Source organism: Clupea harengus, chromosome 24, assembly GCF_900700415.2.
Source record: "Clupea harengus chromosome 24, Ch_v2.0.2, whole genome shotgun sequence".
NCBI lineage: Eukaryota > Metazoa > Chordata > Actinopteri > Clupeiformes > Clupeidae > Clupea > Clupea harengus.
In genome coordinates this window covers 19,930,646-19,953,511 of record NC_045175.1, presented here as the reverse complement: position 1 = coordinate 19,953,511, position 22,866 = coordinate 19,930,646, and the positions used below count along the sequence as shown (strand labels likewise).

The following is a 22,866-nucleotide window of genomic DNA, read 5'->3' as shown; positions in this document are numbered from 1 at the left end:
ATCTGGATCAGCCACATCACTGGACACATATCCAAGTGGCTTGGAATTAAGTATGCCTTCCACCTCAATCAAAACAGTTCGCAACACCTCTTCTTGTATTGCATGAGGTTGCACAGTGGCATACAGGGCCGCCTTCACAGACCTGATTTCTCTCTCCCAAATGCCCCCAAAATGAGGTGCATTAGGAGGGTTGAACTTGAAGCTAATCTGGTGCACAGATAGCTCCTCCTTCAGGCCAGGATGCAACGCCTGGAAAGCTTCACGGAGTTCTCTCTCTCCACCCTTGAAATTCGTGCCCTGGTCAGACAACAATTCTGCTGGTTTCCCTCTTCTCGCAATGAATCTGCGCAGGGCCATCAAAAATGAATCAGTGTCCAGGCTTGTCAGGATATCTATGTGCACTGCACGTGTCGTCAGACACTTGAACAGTATCCCCCATCTTTTTTCATTGCGACGTCCAATCTTGATTGTGAACGGCCCAAAACAGTCCACTCCTGTGGAGAAGAAGGGGGGCTTAAACAAGCGGAGCCGTGCTTGGGGAAGGTCTGCCATTTTGGGCACCAATGGCTTCGCTCTCCACCGCTTGCAGTCCGGGCAGGAGTGTTGATGCCGTTTAACAGCCTCACGTCCATGTAAGATCCAAAACCTCCTCCGGATCTCTGCAAAGAGGCGCTCAGAGCCTGGGTGCCTCAGGTCTTTATCCACATCATGGATGAGAAGTTTGTGAGCTGGATCAAAGACAACAGGATGGATAGACTCTGCTTCCATGTGTTCGCTGCGGCGAAGGCGTCCTCCAACTCTGATTAACCTGGTGGCCTGATCGTACTCAGGGGCAAGAGTAATCAGCCTACTAGTGGTCGTAACTGGCTTGCCAGCAGCTAGGTGGGCGTAGTCTTCTGCAAAGCTATCCTGCTGAGCTTGTCGCATGATGTCCAATTCTATTTCCCTGTAGTCCTCAGCAGTTGAACCACTTTGGCTGGCGGCCGCCCCATGGCTGGAAAGTGCAATGGCATGCACCATGTCCCTTAATGAGGAGAACTGTTCTGGATCTGGAAGTGAGGCGTGTGCCACTGTTGTGGCATAGCTGCAGAAAGTGGGTTTACGCACTTCAGCCTCTTCCTCCAATTCACCCACAGTTGGCTTTGTGGGCCAGAACTCCGGTGGTTGTAATAGGAATGCTGGTCCATCTTTCCATCGGCCATCCACAGCGATCTCCAGCAGGGTTTTACCGCTCGTGATGTCATCCTTTGGTAGGTGGCTGATGGTCTCTGGAGTGTTGCTGAGCAGTGTGAGTACAGCCTCCTTTGGTGCTTGCAGCTTTGGCATGTTCTTGACTCTCAGCAACGGGGTGGCATATCGCTGAATCTCATCTACATCCATGCTCACCGTTCTCCCCTCTAGCAGGTCGATGGCATCTTTGTCCTGCCGGGAGCGGGACACCAACTTCTCGCTTCTGTGAGGCAGAACATCCAGCTGCCAGGGCTTCTCGACATGCTGGAGCAACTCTGTGGATGGTGACAATGTGGACACATGCAGACACTGTCTTGGCTGGAGCTGCTGTTGCATAAACCTGGTTGGCCCCTGCAGAGTCCAGCCCAGCTGGGTCCTCACTGCGGCGGGTCCACCAGGGGGCCCCAGTCGCACTGGCTCAATCGGGGTAATCAGATGTGGGTAATCTGAACCGATCAGAAGGACAGGGTGGACCTGACTTAATGCTTGTAGTGGCAGGCCCTTTAAGTGGTTGTATTTCCTCTGCAGCATCTTTAGTGGGTAAGAGTGTTCTGCCAGGCCTAGTTCATCTGCAGTGAATGCTCCACTGATCTTGAAGATCCTGTGTGGCTGGCAGGCAGGAGATATGGAGAATGACACACATGACCCATGAATGACTCTCATATCCTGACGCACGGTCCTCAGAGCGAGATCTTCTGGTTCTCCCTGAAGTTTCAGGGTCTGTGCAGCAGTAGCAAGCAGGATCGTGCGCTCAGAGCCATCATCTAATATGGCGTATGTCTCCATGCTACGCTTACCATTGCGCAGGATCACCTTGCTCACCTTCAGCATCACTGGACTGCAACCCGACCGTCGGTCCAGGTAATACACATCATTCGACTTACTGACAGGGCTTGAACTGTTCTCGGGGGCTGGCTTGGCATTAACATCATGGAGGGCTTCCAGGTGCTTCCCTTTACATTTCTTGCAGGTGGTCTTGAGTCGACACTGTGCGGCCTGGTGGGCGCGTCCACAGCGCCAAGACTTCCTGTTTGTTTTCACCCACGCTGTCTTCTGCTCAGTGCTCAGCTGACTGAATTTGGAGCACTGATTGAAGTAGTGCTGATCATTTGAGCAGTATGGGCAATATGCTTGTCTATCACCTGGCTTACTGCTGGATGACGGGGGTGTCTCGCTGACAGTAGTACTTCCAGGCTGATCTGCTCCATGGAGAATGCTGGTAGGACGGTTGGACTTAAAATCCCTACGTTTCTCCATCTTTGTGTCTCCATCTGCTTTGTCACTCCCACTGAGAGTCTCAACAAACACAGTCTCCTGCATCTTCAGCTCGTACTCTAGCCACTCAGCAAAGTGCAGCAGAGTTGGGATGCGGATGCGTTGAGGGTACAGGTACCTCTTAAATTCTGCTCTCATGTCCTGTGGGAGCTTCAGCAGCAATCTGGTCACATGTGACCCACACTGCAGCTCGATGTTGCCACTATCACCGAGCTGGTCGAGCATCCCCACCAGCGCCCGCACTCGCAGCGCAAGCTTCTTGAAGGCACCAGCGTCATTGGTGCGGATGTTTGAGGCTTCCATCAGTTCTGCGATGCGTCTCAGAGCCAGCTGGTGTGGTTGCCCATAGTGTTCAGTGAGGGTCGCCATTGTATCCGAATATGGCTGCCTTGAGTTAGTGTAGGAGTCGGCAATCAAGAGAGCCTCTTCAAACTTCAAATGATCCACTAATATTTGATATTTAAAGCGCTCTGTTACATCAGCAGGCAATAGGTTTTCCAGCGCTATTTTTAGCCGGGCGAACTCTCTTGGGTCAGCTTTCGTGAAGTGGGGAATCTTGGGCTTAGGTCCACGATACACCCGCTCTTGCTGATAACCTCTGATGTTCTGTTGGAGGGTCACTGACTCTCTGCGTGTGGCAGGGATGCTGAAGACAGAATTACTTTCAGAACCTTCATATGGCTCGCAGTACTCGGCTGTGGGCACTCCATGGCCATGTGGTGTTTTTCCCATCCTCTTCATGTGCTCTGTGAGCTCCTCCACCATGTTACTGTGTGCCACTGCAGCAGGTGCTGGCCTCTGCACCACATACTCTGGTGGAGGTGGCGGTGGTGGGAAGTAATCCTGCTCTTCCTTTGGCTGGCCATACTGAGGACTGGAACGCTGCAGCAGTGGTGGTGGAGGTGGTGGCGGTGGCCAATCATCCTCCTCCTCCTTTAGCACGTGATACTGCATACTTGGGTGCTGCAGCGGTGGTGGTGGTAGCAAAGGGCTTCTGTCCCTTGTGGGTGGCCTTGGTGGGGCAGAATGGTGCAACACTGGTCCTGGAGCACTGGTGCTGAGCTGTCTCTGCATATGTATGACTGTGAAGTGCAGTCTCTGGTTGTCCTCCTGGAGCTGCTTGATAGCCTCCAATATGACTGATGTGGCCTCTGGTGCTGGTGCACTAGTGGTGGCAGGAGAACTTTGATACTGTGGTCTGAATGGCACAGGCTGACTTGGATTCCTTAATGCGGCACTGGCATCTTCAGCCCACTGCTGTATAGGCGATTGTAGGGCAAGAGGGACCATCCCGGCTGATCTCTCCGCACCGTAATCCCTCTCCTGGGTTCCCACTAGGTAAGGCACTGATTGAGCAGGTGGAGGATGCTGATTGTAATTGGGGTGTGAGACAGTATAATCTGCAAACCAGGCAGGTGGCCTTCTCTCACGGCTGGGCCGGGCATCGGCGGCGTGGCTTGACTGGTCGGCGTACATCATTGTGTTATCCCAACAGCAACTTCTCTTCCCGGGTTTCGGCACCAATTTGTTGTGGAGACTATGTTGTCTGGTAAGAAATGCTTAGAAGCCACTGTGGTGCATCTGATTAAAATGCCTGAGATGATGTACAATCCAAACTTGAGGTTTATTGCAAAGTTGAGATGAATGGAATGGAATTCAACATAGATGTATTTTGTATGTGTGTTATATTAACGTGTGTGTGTGTGTGTGGTAAGGTTATATACTTGTGTGTGGTTCTGCAAAGAAACAGAATACAACAGAGATACTTAGCAATCATACTAGTAGGCATCTCACAATATAAGGCTAGTCACAACCTCACATTAATACTAGCAATATTCTCACATTACAAAAGTGACAGTACTTCCTACATAACTCACGTAGTCTATCACATTCTAGCTGCTAAACAGCACAGGTAATTGTTAAACATGTCATTAGTTCGCTAACAAATATTACGTCCACATTTATAATGTAACCGCGACACCGGCATTAATTAAATATGCACCCGCAATCATACAACGCATTTAAACATCAATGCCCTGTCTAACAAACACAGACTGATAACAGTATAAACTAAACATAAACAAGGAGCATTATAAATACTTACAGGTATCTGAACGCACACGATTCCAACACTCTCTCACTCTAATCTTTAAACTGAAATCTCAACACCATACTTCTGTCTCGTCAATCCACTGATCTGCTATTCCCGCCACTGGGTACCGTCAGCGCAAGCATCCCCAGACTGCACTCTGATTGGCTGTACAAGTGCAGCCATAAGGGGTGCATGCACTAACGGAATGACCCAGCAGCAGCTAAAGGGCTGTTCATGTGCACAGTCTAAACCATCAGTCCTTTGTAACGACGATTAAAACTTACATATTTATACATTTTTTCATGGACACCAAAAATTAACAAAAACGAGCGGGAGATAATGAGATTGGAAGAAAATATTATTGTATTCAGAAATCGAACGAAGAACAAGCGGGAGATAATTACATTGGTCAATAAAAACAACTTTTCTTAACTCGCTGTAACGGAAGTACTTTCATGCGGACTTTCAGACACACCTTATTTGGAACCGTCACCCGCCATGTTTTGCACAAGTCAGACAGTTCAGAGACAGTACACGCCCACCCAAAGCGATGGAAGCGTATCGCGTCGTTGTCATGGGTTTCCACCGTAAGGAATTGGCTGCGATTGACGATGGGAGCAGCCAGGTTTTCTTCTCTTGCCATCCTTCACATCGAAAACGACGTTACGGCCAAGCTCTCACCTGAGACAATTGTCGACGCATATGTAGGACGCAAAAAACGAAAATTACTGTTGCACTAGTCTTGACACTTCAACACTTCCTTTGATTCCTGTAGATCTCGCTTTGATTTAGGACTTAGGCTACTTTACGTTGGGGGTGGGGTGGGGGTTGGTATTTCATTGTTCACTGTTACATTTTAGATACATTTAAAGCAGCATTAAGGAGTTTTTCCCTTGGAGCTCCCCCTTAAGGTTTGGAGGTATTTAACGTTTACTTCAGTGTCGTAAATACCCAGTTACGATAGATGCAGCCTCGCATACACTTGTATTGATGACCAGACGAAGTCAGAAACCAACAAATTATGTCAACCGATAAGGTAAGAATATTCAAAGATTTTACATAAATATGACTGCATAGTTTTATTCATTGTGATATCGGAGATGAATGCTAACACAACCAAATGAATGACAACATTTAGTTTAGATGAAATACCGATCGCGTTTTCAGCCTATACATTGTGTGATCGAATACAATATTATTGACAACACCAAAACGCTACATATTCATCATTTACATTGGAACGTGTAATTCATTACAAGCTAGCGAAGTTAGGTTTCCAAGGTTGCAAACTTCTAAGGCTTACCTTGCGTGTGATTGACTTAGACTAACGTGTGAATCCTTGGCGTGTGAGACACTGATTTGCATGCTAGTCTGAGACGGTCGATGACTTTTGGCATCTACTAAAATAGGGTGACCAGACGTGCTCTCTTACCCGGACAGGTCCTCTTTCGAGACTAAAAAATGCGTCCAGCAGGGATTCCAAAAACGTCCGGGATTTTGCCTTGTCGGATATCTGTGTATCTGGGTCTTTCACAAACTAGTTATTACGCCCTTACAAGGTTTGGAAAGGGTATTTCCCTTACGTTCTACCTTCTTGCGCGAGCTCTGACTGTAGAGAGAACTGTCAATGGTCGATAGCCTTGTCAGTGCTGGCAGATGTACGATAATTATCCTCTAAATACGATCATTCTGAGCCTTTGGTAAATTTCGTCGCGGGGGAGGGCTATACACTACCCCTCCCCCGCAACGAAGTGTCCTCTTTTTCACAAACTAAAATCTGGTCACCCTAACTAAATCTCCGTGAGACAGGGATGACACTGATAAGGCTACAGCCTATTCTTTCATTAATTACATAGGCAGGGATGTACATCACAATACATCAATTTTCGTTGTTTTATCGACATAGGACAGATCACAATAGCTAACGTCAAAGACAGTAGAAACAGTTTATTATAACACTGTATTAGCTAAATTCGAAAGGATAATTCATGCATGGCTAATGGTGTATGAGGTTTGGATGTCAACAAGTTTTTTTCTATGGTTTTATTGCAGGAATCGACGTCATTGTCAACATCTGCCTCTTCTGAGGTAGAGACAGGTAAGGACCTTTACATTGGTGCACCTGCAGTAATTGCAGGGAGATGACAACAGACCAAGAAAGGCTCTGCTGCCGCCAGGCCCCTGAAAACTCCGTCAGCAGCATGGCACATATGCAGTTATATGTTCTTGACCCGGGCGTTTTACGGCTGGCATGGGCTGCATGGAACGATGTGTTTGCTGTTGATGACGAACAGGAACCAGGGGTGGAGCAGCGACAGTACAGATATGCAGCATACCGCCAATTTGTACTGTGGCAGCATGGCCGCTTGGGTGAAGGCAATAGGGTTATTATTCCGAGCTGCTGCGTTTGGAAGATAAGAACTGCATTTCCTGACCCCTTGGGTCAATATGTTGGCTTCAGGGTGCGCCGTTTGGTGTAAATATGTAAATAGTTTTGTTATTTATGTTCAATGTCAAAACATGTACAGTTTGATGTTCATTGTTTTTTATTTACATATAAATAAAAAAATATTTCTTTTTACGACTCTTGAATTATTTGCAAATTATTTACATACACAGCTATGAAAGAATGGAATAGTTTAGAATTCACTTTGGGCACCACCCTCTCCCCGTGAAACCTGAGCCGACAAGTTCAAATGTGGATGGAGGCTGCGTTGCGGCAAGCAAACCCAAGCGCCTGGGATCATCAGGCCTTAGACCCTGTATTCTTGGAAGGCCCATTCCACTTCCCAGCCTCTCAGCAAGGATGGCCTTCTGCAGGTCTGGAATGTAATGGTAGCCTTTGCTCTCCTTCCAGTGCTCGGACTTCTTGTTGAAGTACTGTCTGTACCTAGTAAAGTAAAGTAATTGCACAATTCCACAACTGTTTAGGTAAGAACTAATGAATTATTTTTGGTAGTACACTACTGTTATAGCAAAGCTTACATTCGGTGTCCATCCTTGCCACGTGCAGGAATGCGGTGGTTGTGATGCACAAAAGAACACGAACTAAGATGGTTTCATGTGCAAGACTTACATGCTATTCCTCATATAATTCGCCTCCTCCTCATCCAGAGAGTCATGCTGCTGCTCTTCAGCAATGCTCAAGGAGTGCATGCTGTGAATATAAAACGAATCTAAATAAATATATTCATCAACAAACAATGCATTACGGTCGCAGTTGTAAGACGAACTCACCTAGATTCTAGCACACCAATCGCTTCGGTTTCTTTGCCCAACGGTTGAACACCTTGCATAGCGAATTCTTTGTCCCTGATTCAAAAGATAAATAAGTCAGTCACAACTTGCAATGTCCTGCATGGCTGGTTTAGAAACGCAGTTCTAAGATACATACCCATTTCGGTCGGACTCTTCTGAAATACTAGATACAGGCGGCGGTGGTGGCTGTGCATGTCCCTTGCTGCGAGTAGACATTCCCTACCGCTTTTGATAGAAAGAACCAATTCAGTATGTTTGCCGCTACATCTTTATATATGTTTTCACAAATCACGGCATTCAAGTCAGGTAACACACAAGTAGCATACTAAGCTAACGAAACATGAACCACAGACCAACTGGCTGTAAGGGAATGCTAACAGACAAAGTCAACTATCGCTAAATTCCTTGGAAATATCTGGAATATCCTGAGACTAGTGGAGCTTGGGTGGCAAGTTAGCCAGATAGCGATCACAATAACATTACAAAGAAGTGTATACGACGTTATTACTAGCTACTCGATTATTACTAGCATCATTGTCCAAGCGTGTTATAACAAGATGGCTGATATCGCTAACGAGATGTCTTGATAGCGGCTAAGCTAGGGTGACCAGACGTCCTATTTTACCCGGGCGGACAAGTCCTCTTTTACCTGGACAAAAAAGAGGACGTAAACCTAGCATCAATGTCCAAAAGTGTTATAATAGGGTGACCATATTTGAGTTTGTGAAAAAGAGGACACTTCGTCGCAGGGGAGAAGGCAGGGTAGGCTAGTGTTTAGCATGCTGGACCCCGCACCCTCCCCCAGCGACGAAGTCCTCTTTTTTAGAAAACTAAAATCTGGTCACCCTAAAGCCTAGCAAAACCTATTGAAATGTGCTTTCCTCGAGTAAGACAAACTAGCGAGTCAACAACTTTGATAACACAGTCAAACATCAAGCAAGAGACAGTACAAACTACTTACTAATCCAGCAGAAAGATGCCTAGCTGTGAATCGAACTTGTATCCAAATGTGTCTTTCAGCTCTCTCCAACGAGTAAAAGCGGTTCCGATTGTGACCCTAGTCCGATCTCTTGCTCTGTCGGCCTCTCTTTTTCTCTTTGCTTCATCAGACATCGTCTTCTTCTGTTTCTTTGGTGCGTTCTCCATGATGAATACTGATGAGACTTCGCTGGCTTCTCGTTTATACTGTAGCTGCGAGCGTGGACTGGCACTATATGACATTGCGTAATCACTGCCAGAAAGCAGGTCGAAGTACATCCGCCCCCAGATCGGGCGGCCTCAGAATCCTACATAGCGGAGTTATTTCCGATGGCAATGGCGGAGGCGCAAATCGCCATATTAAAAGTCATTGTAGCGGCACAATTTTTTTCAAGCTGTTATTTTAAGGTACAATTGTTGCATACTGTTACTTTAAATGTCCGGGCATTCCGTCACCGTCTGTCTTTTGCGTTCCAAGACAGCCGTGCAGCGATTGGATTTCATAAGGGCGAATTGTTACAATGTAATTTAAAATCTGCTTTTAAAATAAACATATATGTTTGTTTTGTCCTTATGTACTCGTGCTGTGCTTCTCAAGTGGTAGGCCAGGTCTCAGCTGTTACAATGAGTTTTTTTTGCCCCCCCTGGCTCGAATGTCAAACTCCGCCTACGCCCCTGAGTTGGACAAAACCCACGTCCCTACAGATGTTCTGTCTCTTGTTTGTTCTCCACTCCGAGTTACCCCTCTGCCCACCGGCCTCGCCTGGAGAAGACCTACTCCTTTTAGTGCGAGAAGCTAACAGAAGACCTGCTAACTAACTCTGCAACTGAAGCAAAACAAAGCACGACAACGCGAAGACAAACTGCAACGGAACGAGCGATCAAGTCCTCCGACCTAAACTGCAGTGTAACAAAGACGGCATCACAGTTATTAATTCCTTCATCTACGGACGACTTCATCATCTCTCTGCCTCATCAACATCGGGATACGCAAACACGACCATCTTCATAAAGGTCTGGCAACTCTATAGCATACGCACTACCTGGCTAAGCATAGGACTGTTTAGCTTTGCCATTGTTTATGTATTTTATTTGTTTTGTTCACCGAACATAACTGTTGATATATATTTTCATGATCATTTTGTGGTTGGCTTCGCTAACCCTAAACCAAGTTAGTAGCCTATTGCTTCACAGAGACATAGGGTCTTGCATGCCTTAGTAACCATGTCCCTTGTCTAACTTGACACCGTAACCATACAGATTACACATACACTGTCCTTCACATAGCCACACACGCGAAGGGAAGACTCGAACTTCACGCTGCACATGCCAAATGCTCGTTTTAGTTTGATCTCAACTGGGCCAGACCAGTAAATCATAGCATAATAAAGCATACATAACGACAATATTTCTCTATGTTTAAGAAGGTTTTTGGATGATAAACCCTATTTAAAGGGCTTTTTTTACAATAAACTAGAAACATAAAGACCAAAAACTCAGACATCAGCTCACTGTTCATCTGTCTGGGCTCTCCTCTGCAGATTCCCTCGCTTTGTGACGCGTTTGACGTCATCGCATGTACGCTGTTTTTGAAGCAAATACTGGATCTATTCAATTACGAAACGTTTGTACTCATAAACATCCATATTCTTAAGAGACATTCTGATTCACAACCTTTGAAATATATTAAGAAAAACAAGTGCAATTTCACCATTACTGTGCTTCAGTTTATCATTAGGCTACCTTGTAAAATGTGTCCCAAGTCAACCGGGCATTTACATTTACATTTAGTCATTCAGCAGACGCTTTTGTCCAAAGTGACGTACAATGGACATACAACGGTCATAGCGGTTGGTGTCTCTATGGCATCTTTTCTTCAACACAACACACTCAGTATACAAATTACAATTCAGTTATAGTCAATAGAATACACAACTTAGCATAATGGGTGTGTCTGTGGTCTGGTTGTGTGCATGCTGGGCTACCTATGAAAAGGTGTGAATGTCAGCAGACAGGAAGGGTCTTGCTGACCATTTGTGTGTTAATGAAGGTGGCGAGAATGTGACACATTCTTGTGGGGGAGGAATTCATATGAGTTGAAAGTATATGAAAAACACCCAAATCTAACATACTTATGCATCAACAGCTTTTGTCACAGTAATCTTTACCCAAGCTCTTCCAAATTCACTGACAAATTAGTAAAATAAGAGTTTAAAAAAAGTACTGGCTAAGATTCTGTGAACGTGATTTTCTGGACAAAATATTTGTAAATATTGAAGTGGTATAAATGTAGTATACATTTATAAACACAGGAAGCATGTTTAGATTTCATAGAGCCATTTTCCTCCTTATGTATGTATTATTTTTCAGCTCACTGTTCATCTGTCTGGGCTCTCCTCTGCAGATTCCCTCGCTTTGTGACGCGTTTGACGTCATCGCATGTACGCTGTTTTTGAAGCAAATACTGGATCTATTCAATTACGAAACGTTTGTACTCATAAACATCCATATTCTTAAGAGACATTCTGATTCACAACCTTTTGAAATTTTATTAAGAAAAACAAGTGCAATTTCACCATTAACTGTGCTTTCAGTTTATCATTAGGCTACCTTGTAAAATGTGTTCCCAAGTCAACCGGAGCATTTACATTTACCATTTAGTCATTCAGCAAGACGCTTTTGTCCAAAAGTGACGTACAATGGACATACAACGGTCATAGCGGTTGGTGTCTCCTATGGCATCTTTCTTCAACACAACACACTCAGTATATCAAATTACAATTCAGTTATAGTCAATAGAATACACAACTTAGCATAATGGGTGTGTCTGTGGGTTTGGTTGTGTGCATGCTGGGCTACCTATGAAAAGGTGTGGAATGTCAGCAGACAGGAAGGGTCTTGCTAGACCATTTGTGTGTTAATGAAGGTGGCGAGAATGTGACACATTCTTGTGGGGGAGGAATTCATATGAGTTGAAAGTATATGAAAAATTCCCAAATCTAACATACTTATGCATCAACAGCTTTTGTCACAGTAATCTTTACCCAAGCTCTTCCAAATTCACTGACAAATTAGTAAAATAAGAGTTTAAAAAAAAAAGTACTGCTAAGATTCTGTGAACGTGATTTTCTGGACAAAATATTTGTAAATATTGAAGTGGTATAAATGTAGTATACATTTATAAACACAGGAAGCATGTTTAGATTTCATAGAGCCATTTTCCTCCTTATGTATGTATTATTTTTTTCAAACCCATGATGCTGAAATGGCTGTGTTGTTGCTCACAGTCTGTATATTTTAATGACACCTTTGTTTTAAATGATGTACTCATGCTGAAGGGTCAAAGATGAAAGATAAGTCAAAATGCAATACGACTTCAAATTTTGTCTTTTTTCTGTATATTAGAATCTATCCTGTTTAATAATAAAAGAAATGGCTTTCATACCTTTTTACCATCATTAACAGAAGATACCCTCTAAAATGTCATTCAGTATAGCAACATTCCTATCCAAATAACATTAACACAATTAATTATTTTTTGGTACACAGACTTGTAATATGGAGATTGGTATGAGTGCCATTGTACAGCGTGTCTGGTATTGCACTTTGTAACTTTGGGGTACGGGGTACGAGACCTCTCGTGAGAACTACGTAATGCTTTATGGCACCAGCTCACACAACAACATCTAGACCCATGCGCTAGCTATAAGAGGAAACTAGTGCAGTATTCTCTGTATGGACATCATGGCAGAGGCAACGAAGAAACCGATGAAGACGGGGATAGGAAGTGAAAAAGAGAGAGTAACCGAGCAAGAGGCCATACAAGTCAGATGCTTAGCTGGCCTTCTTTCTGTTGGACTAGTCAGTGATAACTTATTCGCTTTCCTGCTATGTCTTGTGTTGTCCTTGCTTGATGTTTGACTGTGTTAGGAAAGTTATCGACTCGCTAGATTTCATCATTAACATCCCTGCCAATGTTATTTATGAAAAAATGTGATGTAGGCAGTAACCTTATACTGGTGTTATCCCTGTTTCACGGAGATTTGAAGTTTTTCCAGATGTCCAAAATCATCTTCCTGTCCTGTCTCAGACTAGCATCCAAATACATTCATGTCACATCAAATTTCTATCTGTCAATCCTGCACCAATAAGCATTGGCTTTGTCTTTCTTTTTGCATATAGACACTCACTTTTCAGAGAAAACATCCTGGTTGTAATCAAAGAAATTGAACAAATCCTTTGATAAATTGTTATAACTGTGCTGTTAGGGCTTTGCTTCAAATGTACCCTTTGTTCAATGTCCCTTTGCCCATGTGTGAACTGTGAATAGACATAAGTACTGTTCTTCCGTACCCTGAACCACTTTTCTAGGGACCTTGATGATGTTCATTCTTATAATAGTCAGTGCGCAAAATGCTTTTTTTGCCACTAATTAATTGGATTTCAATTAAAGAAATGGGGTCATGGACATATCCATGGATCAGTTTATTTCAGAAATGATGCTGGGGATTGGAATGTTCCTTCTATTCTTACTCATCTGGTTAAACTAGCTTGTTAAAGAGCTTGTGGGCTCTTTGCCGCTAACCCATGCTATCCATCGGGCTCTTTGCTGCTAACCCAGGCTATCCCGTGGGCTCTTTACTGCTAACCTTTGAGCTATAACGAGCCAAGCTCGAGAGTGAAGAGAGAACTGTGTTTGTGGCCACCACTATGTCAGGCTTCCTTATTGTGTGTACTTTCATTTCAGCTTAAGAATGTTTGTTTGATTTGTTTTTGTCTTTTTCTTTTTTCTTCAGTTTTGTGAAAAATCAGCTGCCTATACTTGAAAGATGGAGGCCGACTACGGGAGTGAAGACTCCTCGCCACACGAGAGGGAGCAAGATGGACAGAAAACTCATTATGGAGAGAAGTCTCAGCACTGCTCAGTGTGGGAGTGTGGGAAAGCTTTTTCCTGCTTGTCCAAGTTGAAACGACACCAGAGAATCCACTCCAGAGGGAAGCCTCATGAATGCCAACAGTGTGGGAAAAGCTTTTCTCAGAGTGGCAATCTCACGACCCACCTCAGAACACACACTGGAGAAAGGCCTTACTATTGCTCTGAGTGTGGGAAGACTTTCACTTCATCTGGCAATCTTAAAAGTCACCAGAGAGTACACACTGGAGAGAAGCCATATCCCTGCTCCGAATGTGGAAAGTGTTTTCCTGTGTACAGCGAACTTAAATCTCACCAGAGAGTACACACTGGAGAGAAACCATATCCCTGTTCTGAATGTGGAAAGCGTTTTTCCCAGTCTAGCGGACTTAAAATCCACCAGCGAATACACACTGGAGAGAAGCCATATCCCTGCTCTGAGTGTGGGAAGACTTTCACTACATCTGCCAGTCTTCAAACTCACCAGAGAATACACACTGGAGAGAAGCCTTACCACTGCTCTGAGTGTGGGAAGACTTTCACTACATCTGGCAATCTTCAAACTCACCAGAGAATGCACACGGGAGAGAAACCATATCCCTGTTCTGAATGTGGAAAGTGTTTTTCCCAGTCTCGCAACCTTAAAATCCACCAGAGAGAACACACTGGAGAGAGGCCATATCCCTGCTCTGAGTGTGGGAAGACTTTCACTACATCTGCCAATCTTCAAACTCACCAGAGAGTACACACTGGAGAGAAGCCATACCCCTGCTCTGAGTGTGGGAAGACTTTCACTACATCTGACAGTCTTCAAACTCACAAGAGAGTACACACTGGAGAGAAGCCATACCCCTGCTCTGAGTGTGGGAAGACTTTCACTACATCTGGCAATCTTAAAAGACACCAGAGAGTACACGCTAGAGAGAAGCCATACCCCTGCTCTGAGTGTGGGAAGACTTTCACTACATCTGTCCATCTTCAAAGTCACCAGAGAGTACACACTGGAGAGAAGCTGTATCCCTGCTTTGAGTGTGGGAAGACTTTCACTACATCTGGCAATCTTCAAACTCACCAGAGAGTACATACTGGAGAGAAGCCATATCCCTGCTCCGAATGTGGAAAGTGTTTTTCCCAGTCTAGCCAACTTAAAATCCACCAGCGACGACACCACACTGGAGAGAAGCCATATCCCTGCTCCGAATGTGGAAAGTGTTTTGCCCAGTCTAGCGACCTTAAACCTCACCAGCGACGACACCACACTGGAGAAAAGCCATATCCCTGCTCTGAATGTGGAAAGAGTTTTACCACGTCCAGCGAACTTAAAACCCACCAGCAACGACACCACACTGGAGAGAAGCCATATCCCTGCTCCAAATGTGGAAAGTGTTTTACCCGGTCTAGTCAACTTAAAATTCACCAGCAACGTCATAATGGTGAGAAGCCATACCCCTGCTCTGAGTGTGGGAAGACTTTCACTACATCTTGCAATCTTAAAAGACACCAGAGAGTACATACTGGAGAGAAACCATATCCCTGCTCTGAGTGTGGGAAGACTTTCACTACATCTGGCAATCTTCAAAGTCACCAGAGAGTACACACTGGAGAGAAGCCGTATCCCTGCTCTGAGTGTGGGAAGACTTTCACTACATCTGGCAGTCTTCAAACTCACCAGAGAGTACATACTGGAGAGAAGCCATATCCCTGCTCCGAATGTGGAAAGTGTTTTTCCCAGTCTAGCGAACTTAAAATCCACCAGCGACGACACCACACTGGAGAGAAGCCATATCCCTGCTCCGAATGTGGAAAGTGTTTTTCCCAGTCTAGCGAACTTAAACCTCACCAGCGACGACACCACACTGGAGAAAAGCCATATCCCTGCTCTGAATGTGGAAAGTGTTTTACCATGTCCAGCGAACTTAAAACCCACCAGCGACGACACCACACTGGAGAGAAGCCATATCCCTGCTCCAAATGTGGAAAGTGTTTTACCCGGTCTAGTCAACTTAAAATTCACCAGCAACGTCATAATGGTGAGGAACCATTTAAAAGCTTCTATAAATATCAAAATGTGTGTGTGAGAGAGAGAAAATTGAAGAAGTAGACAAGGATGGTAGTATCACAAGATAACATGGCTCTTAAAGAAATAGGGATTACAGATGCACTTGCTGGGTTGGTTGCAGAGCATTTATCAGGACCTGCTCTGGAAGGCCTCTCCCTCTGCAGCCCACCTGTACACCTGTGTCTCTCTCCTTCTCTCTTACTCTCTTTCTCTCTCTCTCTCTCAACGCCTTCTCTTACTCGCCTTCTCTCTTTCCAAAAGTTAATTTATTATGTTTCAATTATCTATACGTGAATTAAGACACCAATACATCAGGCAGAAACATGGTGTCAGAAGGTCCTTTTTTTGGGAGGGGGGGTTGGGTGGAGGGCAATAGGTTGTGGATATTGGCGCCTCTGTGTGCTATGCGGACCCAGGGGTACGTCTGTGCATTTTTTTAGCTGTTCGGTTACTCGTTGATAAATAAAAGTGAGCGAGGAACACCCCCCATATTCTTAATCGTGTGTGTGCGCATAACTACAAGTTTAATATCCACCTTACGTAAAGCTGCATTAGCGCACAGATCTTTATCATTGTCAGCTTTATTGTCATGGACAACAAAATATTCAAAACCTGAAGGAAAAATATGTTTCCTTTGTGTCTGTGTCCGTGGAGGGTAAAAGGCATCGCAGCCAACACAGCCCTTAGGTCGATGGATACGGCAAAACAAAAGTAAAATTTCAAAAGTAAAAGGAACATACTTATTTATCATGGAATACCCTTTCACTTCAACCCCGCCTTGTTTTCTGAAACCACCAACTATTTTAGATGTGCTCACATTTTGTCTTGCTTCTGTTCTGAAGTTGCACATGTATCTTCAATGTAATAGTTGCCTATGCTTACAAACAATGGCATACTAGTATATGCAAACACACAAAGCAATAGTTGTCTATGCTAAGACACAATGGCATACTAGCCTATGCTAAGACACAATGCATTAGTTGCCTATGCTTAGACACAATGTCATACTAGCCTATGCTAAGACACAATGCAATAGTTGCCTATGCTAAGACACAATGTCATACTAGCCTATGCTAAGACACAATGCAATAGTTGCCTATGCTTAGACACAATGTATGCAATGTTAATGGACAGATATCTCTCTAATAGCTGTCAAATGCCAAAAGAGATCTGCCCTCACTCTTAATATGGCCTACTGCCATTTTCTGTCTCCCATCCATCCATCCATCCATCCAAGTCCATCTCTGCTTTACTTCTCTCTCTGTCCCTCCTCTCTCTCTCCATTTCCAGTTAGTTATTCATGTATTTATTGATTTAATCACTCATTCAAGTCCATCTCTGTTTTACTTCTCTCTCTCCAGTTCCAGGAGCCCCTGTCCGACCATCTCCTTCGGCAGAGTCTCCTGTTCCTCCCAAGGACCCCTCAACACTGCAAGTACCATTGAAGGTTCTGATACTACAGCTGGTGGACTGCCGCCATGTACTGGGACGGAATAGCACATTGACACTACTGGGAAGAAAAGGTTAGGATTCATACACGGGCAGTTATGAAGACACCTAATCTTGACAAAGGGATTGAACTGATTATAGTGGTTTAAATGTAGGCTACAATCCCATCATAAGAAAACGATAAACAAGGTGAAAATATTTTATTTACATATAGGTCCACACTGTGATCAATAAAGCTAAGTTCATAATTGAATGCTACAGAAAAAGAGAGCATAAGAGAGTGAGATGTATCATGTGAAATATGTATATTGGCATCTCCTTGGGCAAGTCGGCCAGCAGCCATGTTAGCAGGGTCTTTTGCCCTATTATTTAAACTTATCCACACGACACAGGCTGGTCCACAGTACGATACATTAGTGATTACTTTATTGTTTAGATGTAATAATAACAGTTTTATCTTTAAAAAAAAAAAATAGAACAACTCTCAGATTTACAGAAGCAGTTGTAGCTCAAACTGGGCAGTCTTGAGTCCGTGTGCTAATACTGGCCAGTACCACTAGGGGGATATCCAGAGACTGTTCTGTGACCGGTCAATGTGTTCTGTGATTGGTTAATACCTCCGGCACTATCTGCTGGTGGCTCTGGCACACAGAACGACTAAGTTAGCATTTTTAGACCTTGGATAGCAAACATAGATAGACTACTATGTACACATTTACAAATATGTTAATCTTCTTTTCTTTTTCTTATTGTACACAGAACCGAGGCCGTAGTGATGACCATCCATTAGCATCAAATATGTATCCCAAGTCCCCTTCAAGGAAAGATGAAGCTTAAAAAACGAGAAAAACTACAGAGGGGAAATATGCACAAATTGAAATATGCACACACATTAAGGGGATTGGTGAACTTTATCTCTGCAGTTTTAGTTTCTATCTTATGCATTTCATGTATTCTATTTTTTAACACTTTATGCACTCTATCACAGTTTTACGTTTGTTTTATGTGAATCACTGTGCATATAATGTCTTTGTGTACTTAATTTCTTTGGTGTTAAGAACTTTGAGCTGCATTTTTTTGTACGATAGGTGCTATACAAATAAAGTTTTGTATTATTATTATTATTATTATTATTATTATTATTATTATTGTGCACGCTGTGTGAGAAAGAGTTTCACTCAGTGTTCAGGTCTGAACAGCCATCAAATAATCCACAGTGGTGAGAGACAGTGCCGTGACTGCAACATGTCTTTCAGTAAAAGATCACCAGAGAGAAGCCGTACTGCTGCGGTACTGTACTGTTCTGTGGTAGTTATCTCACTGACTGTGGCAACCTGAGAGACCACAGACGTACACACATAAGCGAGAAGCCTCACGACTGCTCTGACTGTGGGGAAAAGTTTCCCAAAATGCAATGTCCTAGAAGCCCATTGTGCAATACACACGGGAGAAAGGCTGTACCCTCGCACTGAGTATGGATCTAGTTTCTGTCAGCAGTCTCATATTTGTGGACATATGGAAGCCCACAATGGGTAGAGACCCAGATTAACTACACCTGCCCCCTTTAGGTAGAGACCTATGAGAAATACACCTGCCCCCTTTAGGTAGAGACCTATGAGAAATACACCTGCCCTATTTGCAGTCAGAAGTTTACAAGAAGTTGGTCTCCGGCCGAGTCACTACAAAGAGTCATTAATAAAAAAATTAGGAATAAAGAAAATGTATTTAATCTTCAATAAATAAAGTTTTTAATAATTGTATCTGTTAAATAATGTGTGTTGAACTTCACGCTGCCAAGGCTTTTTTACTTTGTCAATTGATGTCAATGGCAAATCTGACAGATTTTTTAAAGAGCTTCTCACTGCAAATTCAAAGTAGGAATCCCCTTTTCTATAAGTTAATTTAACACCAAGAAATATACACCACACCCAGTTAAGACATGGAACTGGTGTACTACACAGATGCGTCATCAGTTACAACCCAAGCGGGCCTCTGGATTGGCTGACCACACTGAGAGAATAGACTGAGAGACAATGGCGCAAAGTTATTGCAATGGTACATTCCTATTTGTGACATACCAGTTTTAAGGTCTTGACTCTGAAGTGCTCGACAATGCCACCTGGGGCTTTTCACATCAAGATATAAAGAATGTCTAATTCAACCTTTAACAGAGACAAGCGGGCTCTCTATTTATTAATACTTGATTAAATGACAATAATATAAGGATAGGTTAATTATCGCAGCTGGGGTAGAACCACGTCAGGCCACAACATCATAAGTAGCCATCTGGCAAGAGGGAGGGTAATGGCTGCCACCAGAAGGGTAGGGGGCACTGAAGGGGGTTAAAGGGAGCAGCTGTTCCGGGGGGTTACCCTTCCTGGAAAAGGAGTGAGACCGACACGCCAACCGTGCTCTTGACTCTGGTGCCCACAGACACAGACACAGACAGACACACACCCCACACCTAGGCACAGGCACTGCAAAAAGGGATCACTGGAAATGTTCTATTTTTATCTCAGATATTCTTATTAATATGTTTTTTTTTTTGGAGGAATGTCAGAGAGCTGGAGAAGGGATGGTGAAGCAGACCTCAGACAAATCTATTTTCACCCCTTGGTTTGTTGTTTGTAACATGCTTGTAGGTACTGCCAATTAAATATTGATTGTTCAATAAAATCATGCCAGTCCAGTGGTCGACCTTCAGATCATATTTATTTACCTATTTGTTTACTTGTTTGTTTACTTCTAGGACATGGAAAAGTAATTGAATGTGAAATCCCCTCTTTCTTGTAGGATGTAAAAGGTCCAGGAAATGTAACTAAACTTGACACTTTGAAAATTGTCAATGAAAATGTATAGGAACTCTCCCCCTAGTGCTTGACAGGGATACAGGAACTTACCATTCAGTATGAATATTTAAAGGTGTAGTCGATCAGCAAAAGGTTGTTTCAACAGGCAATACCACTCATTGCTTCTGTGCTCCTGAAGCAAATTCGGAGCGTGAGCGCCCCTTGACGTTGATTGGCTGGAATAGTGTATGGCTTGGTCTGAGCCACTTCATCCGTTTCCACAAATACAGAACCAGGAATGTGCATGAACAAAACACTTTGTTGTGGGATTGTTTTGTTGGGTGCACAGATTGGATGGACAGCTATAGGAATCTTATCAAATATAAAAGAAGACAAATCAGATTTGTTTAGCCTGGGCGATAACTGTTCCTTAAAGGCAGGGTGGGCAATTCAATTCTGAAGCTTTCATTTTTGTTACATTTCTTGAAATCCTGTCCAATCATTTGATGTGTCTGGCATGAAATTATTGGATGGCCTGCCTGCCGGTCTACTTACCTGCGTGCACTCTGCCCGTGAACTCATTGTGCGTGTCTGGAGTCTTCCACAAGGATAGGCAGGCATATTGCTGAAACAAATGTATTCATTAAATAATGCACTGCTCATAAAGCAATACTACTGTAATGTAGTGTGTTAGCTGCCTAGCAGCATAGACAGTGAATATGATTGAATATGATGAATATGATTATAAAAAATGACATAGTAGAACTTAAACATGTTTCTATAATGTCAGTATCGAAACAAGGAGACATTATTTGTTTACACTGTATCGTTCAGGTACTAGAAAACATTCCTAACATGATCACAAGTCACTTTACAGATTTATTTTTCCAGAGACAGCTACCCTGCATGTATTGGCATGTATTGGGCAGCGCTATGACATCCTAACATCCTAACCGTTTCGGTTATGCTTTCGAAGCAAATTAAGGCTTGAGCCTTAGAATGACATCGGCATTTCGTTGATGGATTCCATTGAATATGAGCTTTTAACATGAAGTAAGTGGGTTGCTCTTAAAAGAGCATTTCGATGTGAGTACTTGAAAAATCAAGTTTACTTGGACTTCTCCCTTTGATGGTCCGGTGATGGTCACTCCGCTGAGAAGTTTGTTCAGCTCCTCGTCGTTCCGCACAGCGAGCTCAGATGGCACGGGCTGCAAAGCAAGCCACCAAACTCCAAGATCTCAGCGGTCAGATAGTCGATCACAGCAGCGGGGGACGGGGGGGACTATTCATTTTAAATAAAAGCATGACGACACATGCGGTGCTAATTATAAACGTAAAACAATGTGTTTTTTAAGTGTTGAAAAATCATGATCCCCCTTTTCCTCAAAGTGGTTTGGTTCACATCAGGGGCGTATCTATCCCTGGAGCCCCCCCCAATATATTTTTATTTTTATTTTGAGATCGTCAAATTCACAACAACCGATTTAGTGAACTTATTTTGTTGAATTTTTAGAGTTAGGAATAATATATGCTTGAGTGGCACAGGATTCCCGCCTGTGTGAGACTGTGGTGGCAAGCGCACGGCTCTGTTTGGTCGTGAGTGAGTGAGCCTCGCGAGCGTGCAGACAGAGGGCCTGTTCGAATTGGCTTAAAATGCTCCCTTCCTTCCTTCCTTCCTTCCTATCAAGAGAGCAAGTACTGTTCGAATTGTCTTAAACCCTCTCTTCCTCTCTAGTAAGATACCTTGAAATACGTCACATAACGGTCATTTTTTTAAGAGAGCATCTGAGCTGCCTTGCTGTCTTATGGCGGCAGGTATTACCCATAACTCTCTGCGCCATTCCCTGACCGGAGACAAATTTTAAAAAAGATGGCGGATGAAATCGTCGAAGTTCCACAAAAGTATTCACCGATGTACGTTTCTTTGCTTTTTTTGGTAATTTTTTTAAAAAGTTACCGAGAAATAAACAGTGTACTATGTACTTATGTCATGATTGATTAACAAAAATAGTCTGTTTCGTTAGCGATGTATCCGTTAGCCAGGTCGCTAACAGTAGCTGCTAGCTAGCAAATAAGCACACACAGGATGATGACACAGCGTCATGTTGCCGTACATCCTATCTTAATAGACTGTTCGAAATCAACGGTTTTTGAGATACCTTCCCCCGAAAGGACCTCTCTCGTCAGACACCTGTCCAACTAGAGATCAAGGATTAGACAGCTATCTAAGAATCCGAACACAGCCAGAGACTTGGAGCAACTGTCCGACCCAAGCTGGTGAAAGCTGCCATAATCAGCTGCTTGATATAAAGGTATAGCACATGAAGTTTAAAATAGTAAAAGAAACGAAATGGTTAAATCATCACGAGTTAATTACAGATGTCGTGGCTCTCTTTTATCATGCCGGTTCATTGATCCTGTGGGTATGCTACCCTACTCAGTAGCTCCGCCAGCTATAAATAGCTAGTGAACTCTAGCCTACAATGTTAACCTACTCACTTGAGCTGCAAATCCCTACCATGCTACAGTATAATTAGCACCTATCTCAGCAGATGTCTTCAATATGTTTATTGTTGTGCCATATTTTAAATCTGAATTTGTTCATTTCTCTTCCTAAAACCCACTAGAGGACACTATTTAAAAAGGATCTTTTCTAAAAATTCTTATGGGGGAGCATGCCCCCAGACCCCCCAAGTTTTGCTGAGTCACAAGAAAAATAATAACTTTTATCTAGGGGCTTAGCCCCCCAAAAAGTGGGAACATAGATTCGCCCCTGGTTCACATGCTGTTTCCAACGGGCGGGGCTACCGGCAGGTCTGTGTTT

At 43.6% G+C, this 22,866-nt stretch overlaps 1 protein-coding gene across 2 annotated transcripts; it reads left to right on the top strand.

Annotated features, from left to right (window-relative positions):
- Positions 1–9,277: 9,277 nt before the first annotated feature.
- On the top strand, positions 9,278–18,377 carry LOC116219314 (oocyte zinc finger protein XlCOF6-like). Of its 2 annotated transcripts, XM_031562512.2 has the most exons (4): positions 9,278–9,847; positions 13,630–15,775; positions 17,166–17,327; positions 18,013–18,377. In XM_031562512.2, exons 2-4 carry the CDS (start codon positions 13,663–13,665, stop codon positions 18,024–18,026), a joined length of 2,289 nt encoding a protein of 762 aa, XP_031418372.1. In that variant the 5' UTR covers positions 9,278–9,847; positions 13,630–13,662; the 3' UTR covers positions 18,027–18,377. The 2 variants fall into 2 exon arrangements, with proteins under 2 accessions (XP_031418372.1, XP_042559505.1); XM_042703571.1 differs by lacking the exon at positions 9,278–9,847 and having other exon boundaries at positions 12,407–15,775.
- Positions 18,378–22,866: the final 4,489 nt, after the last annotated feature.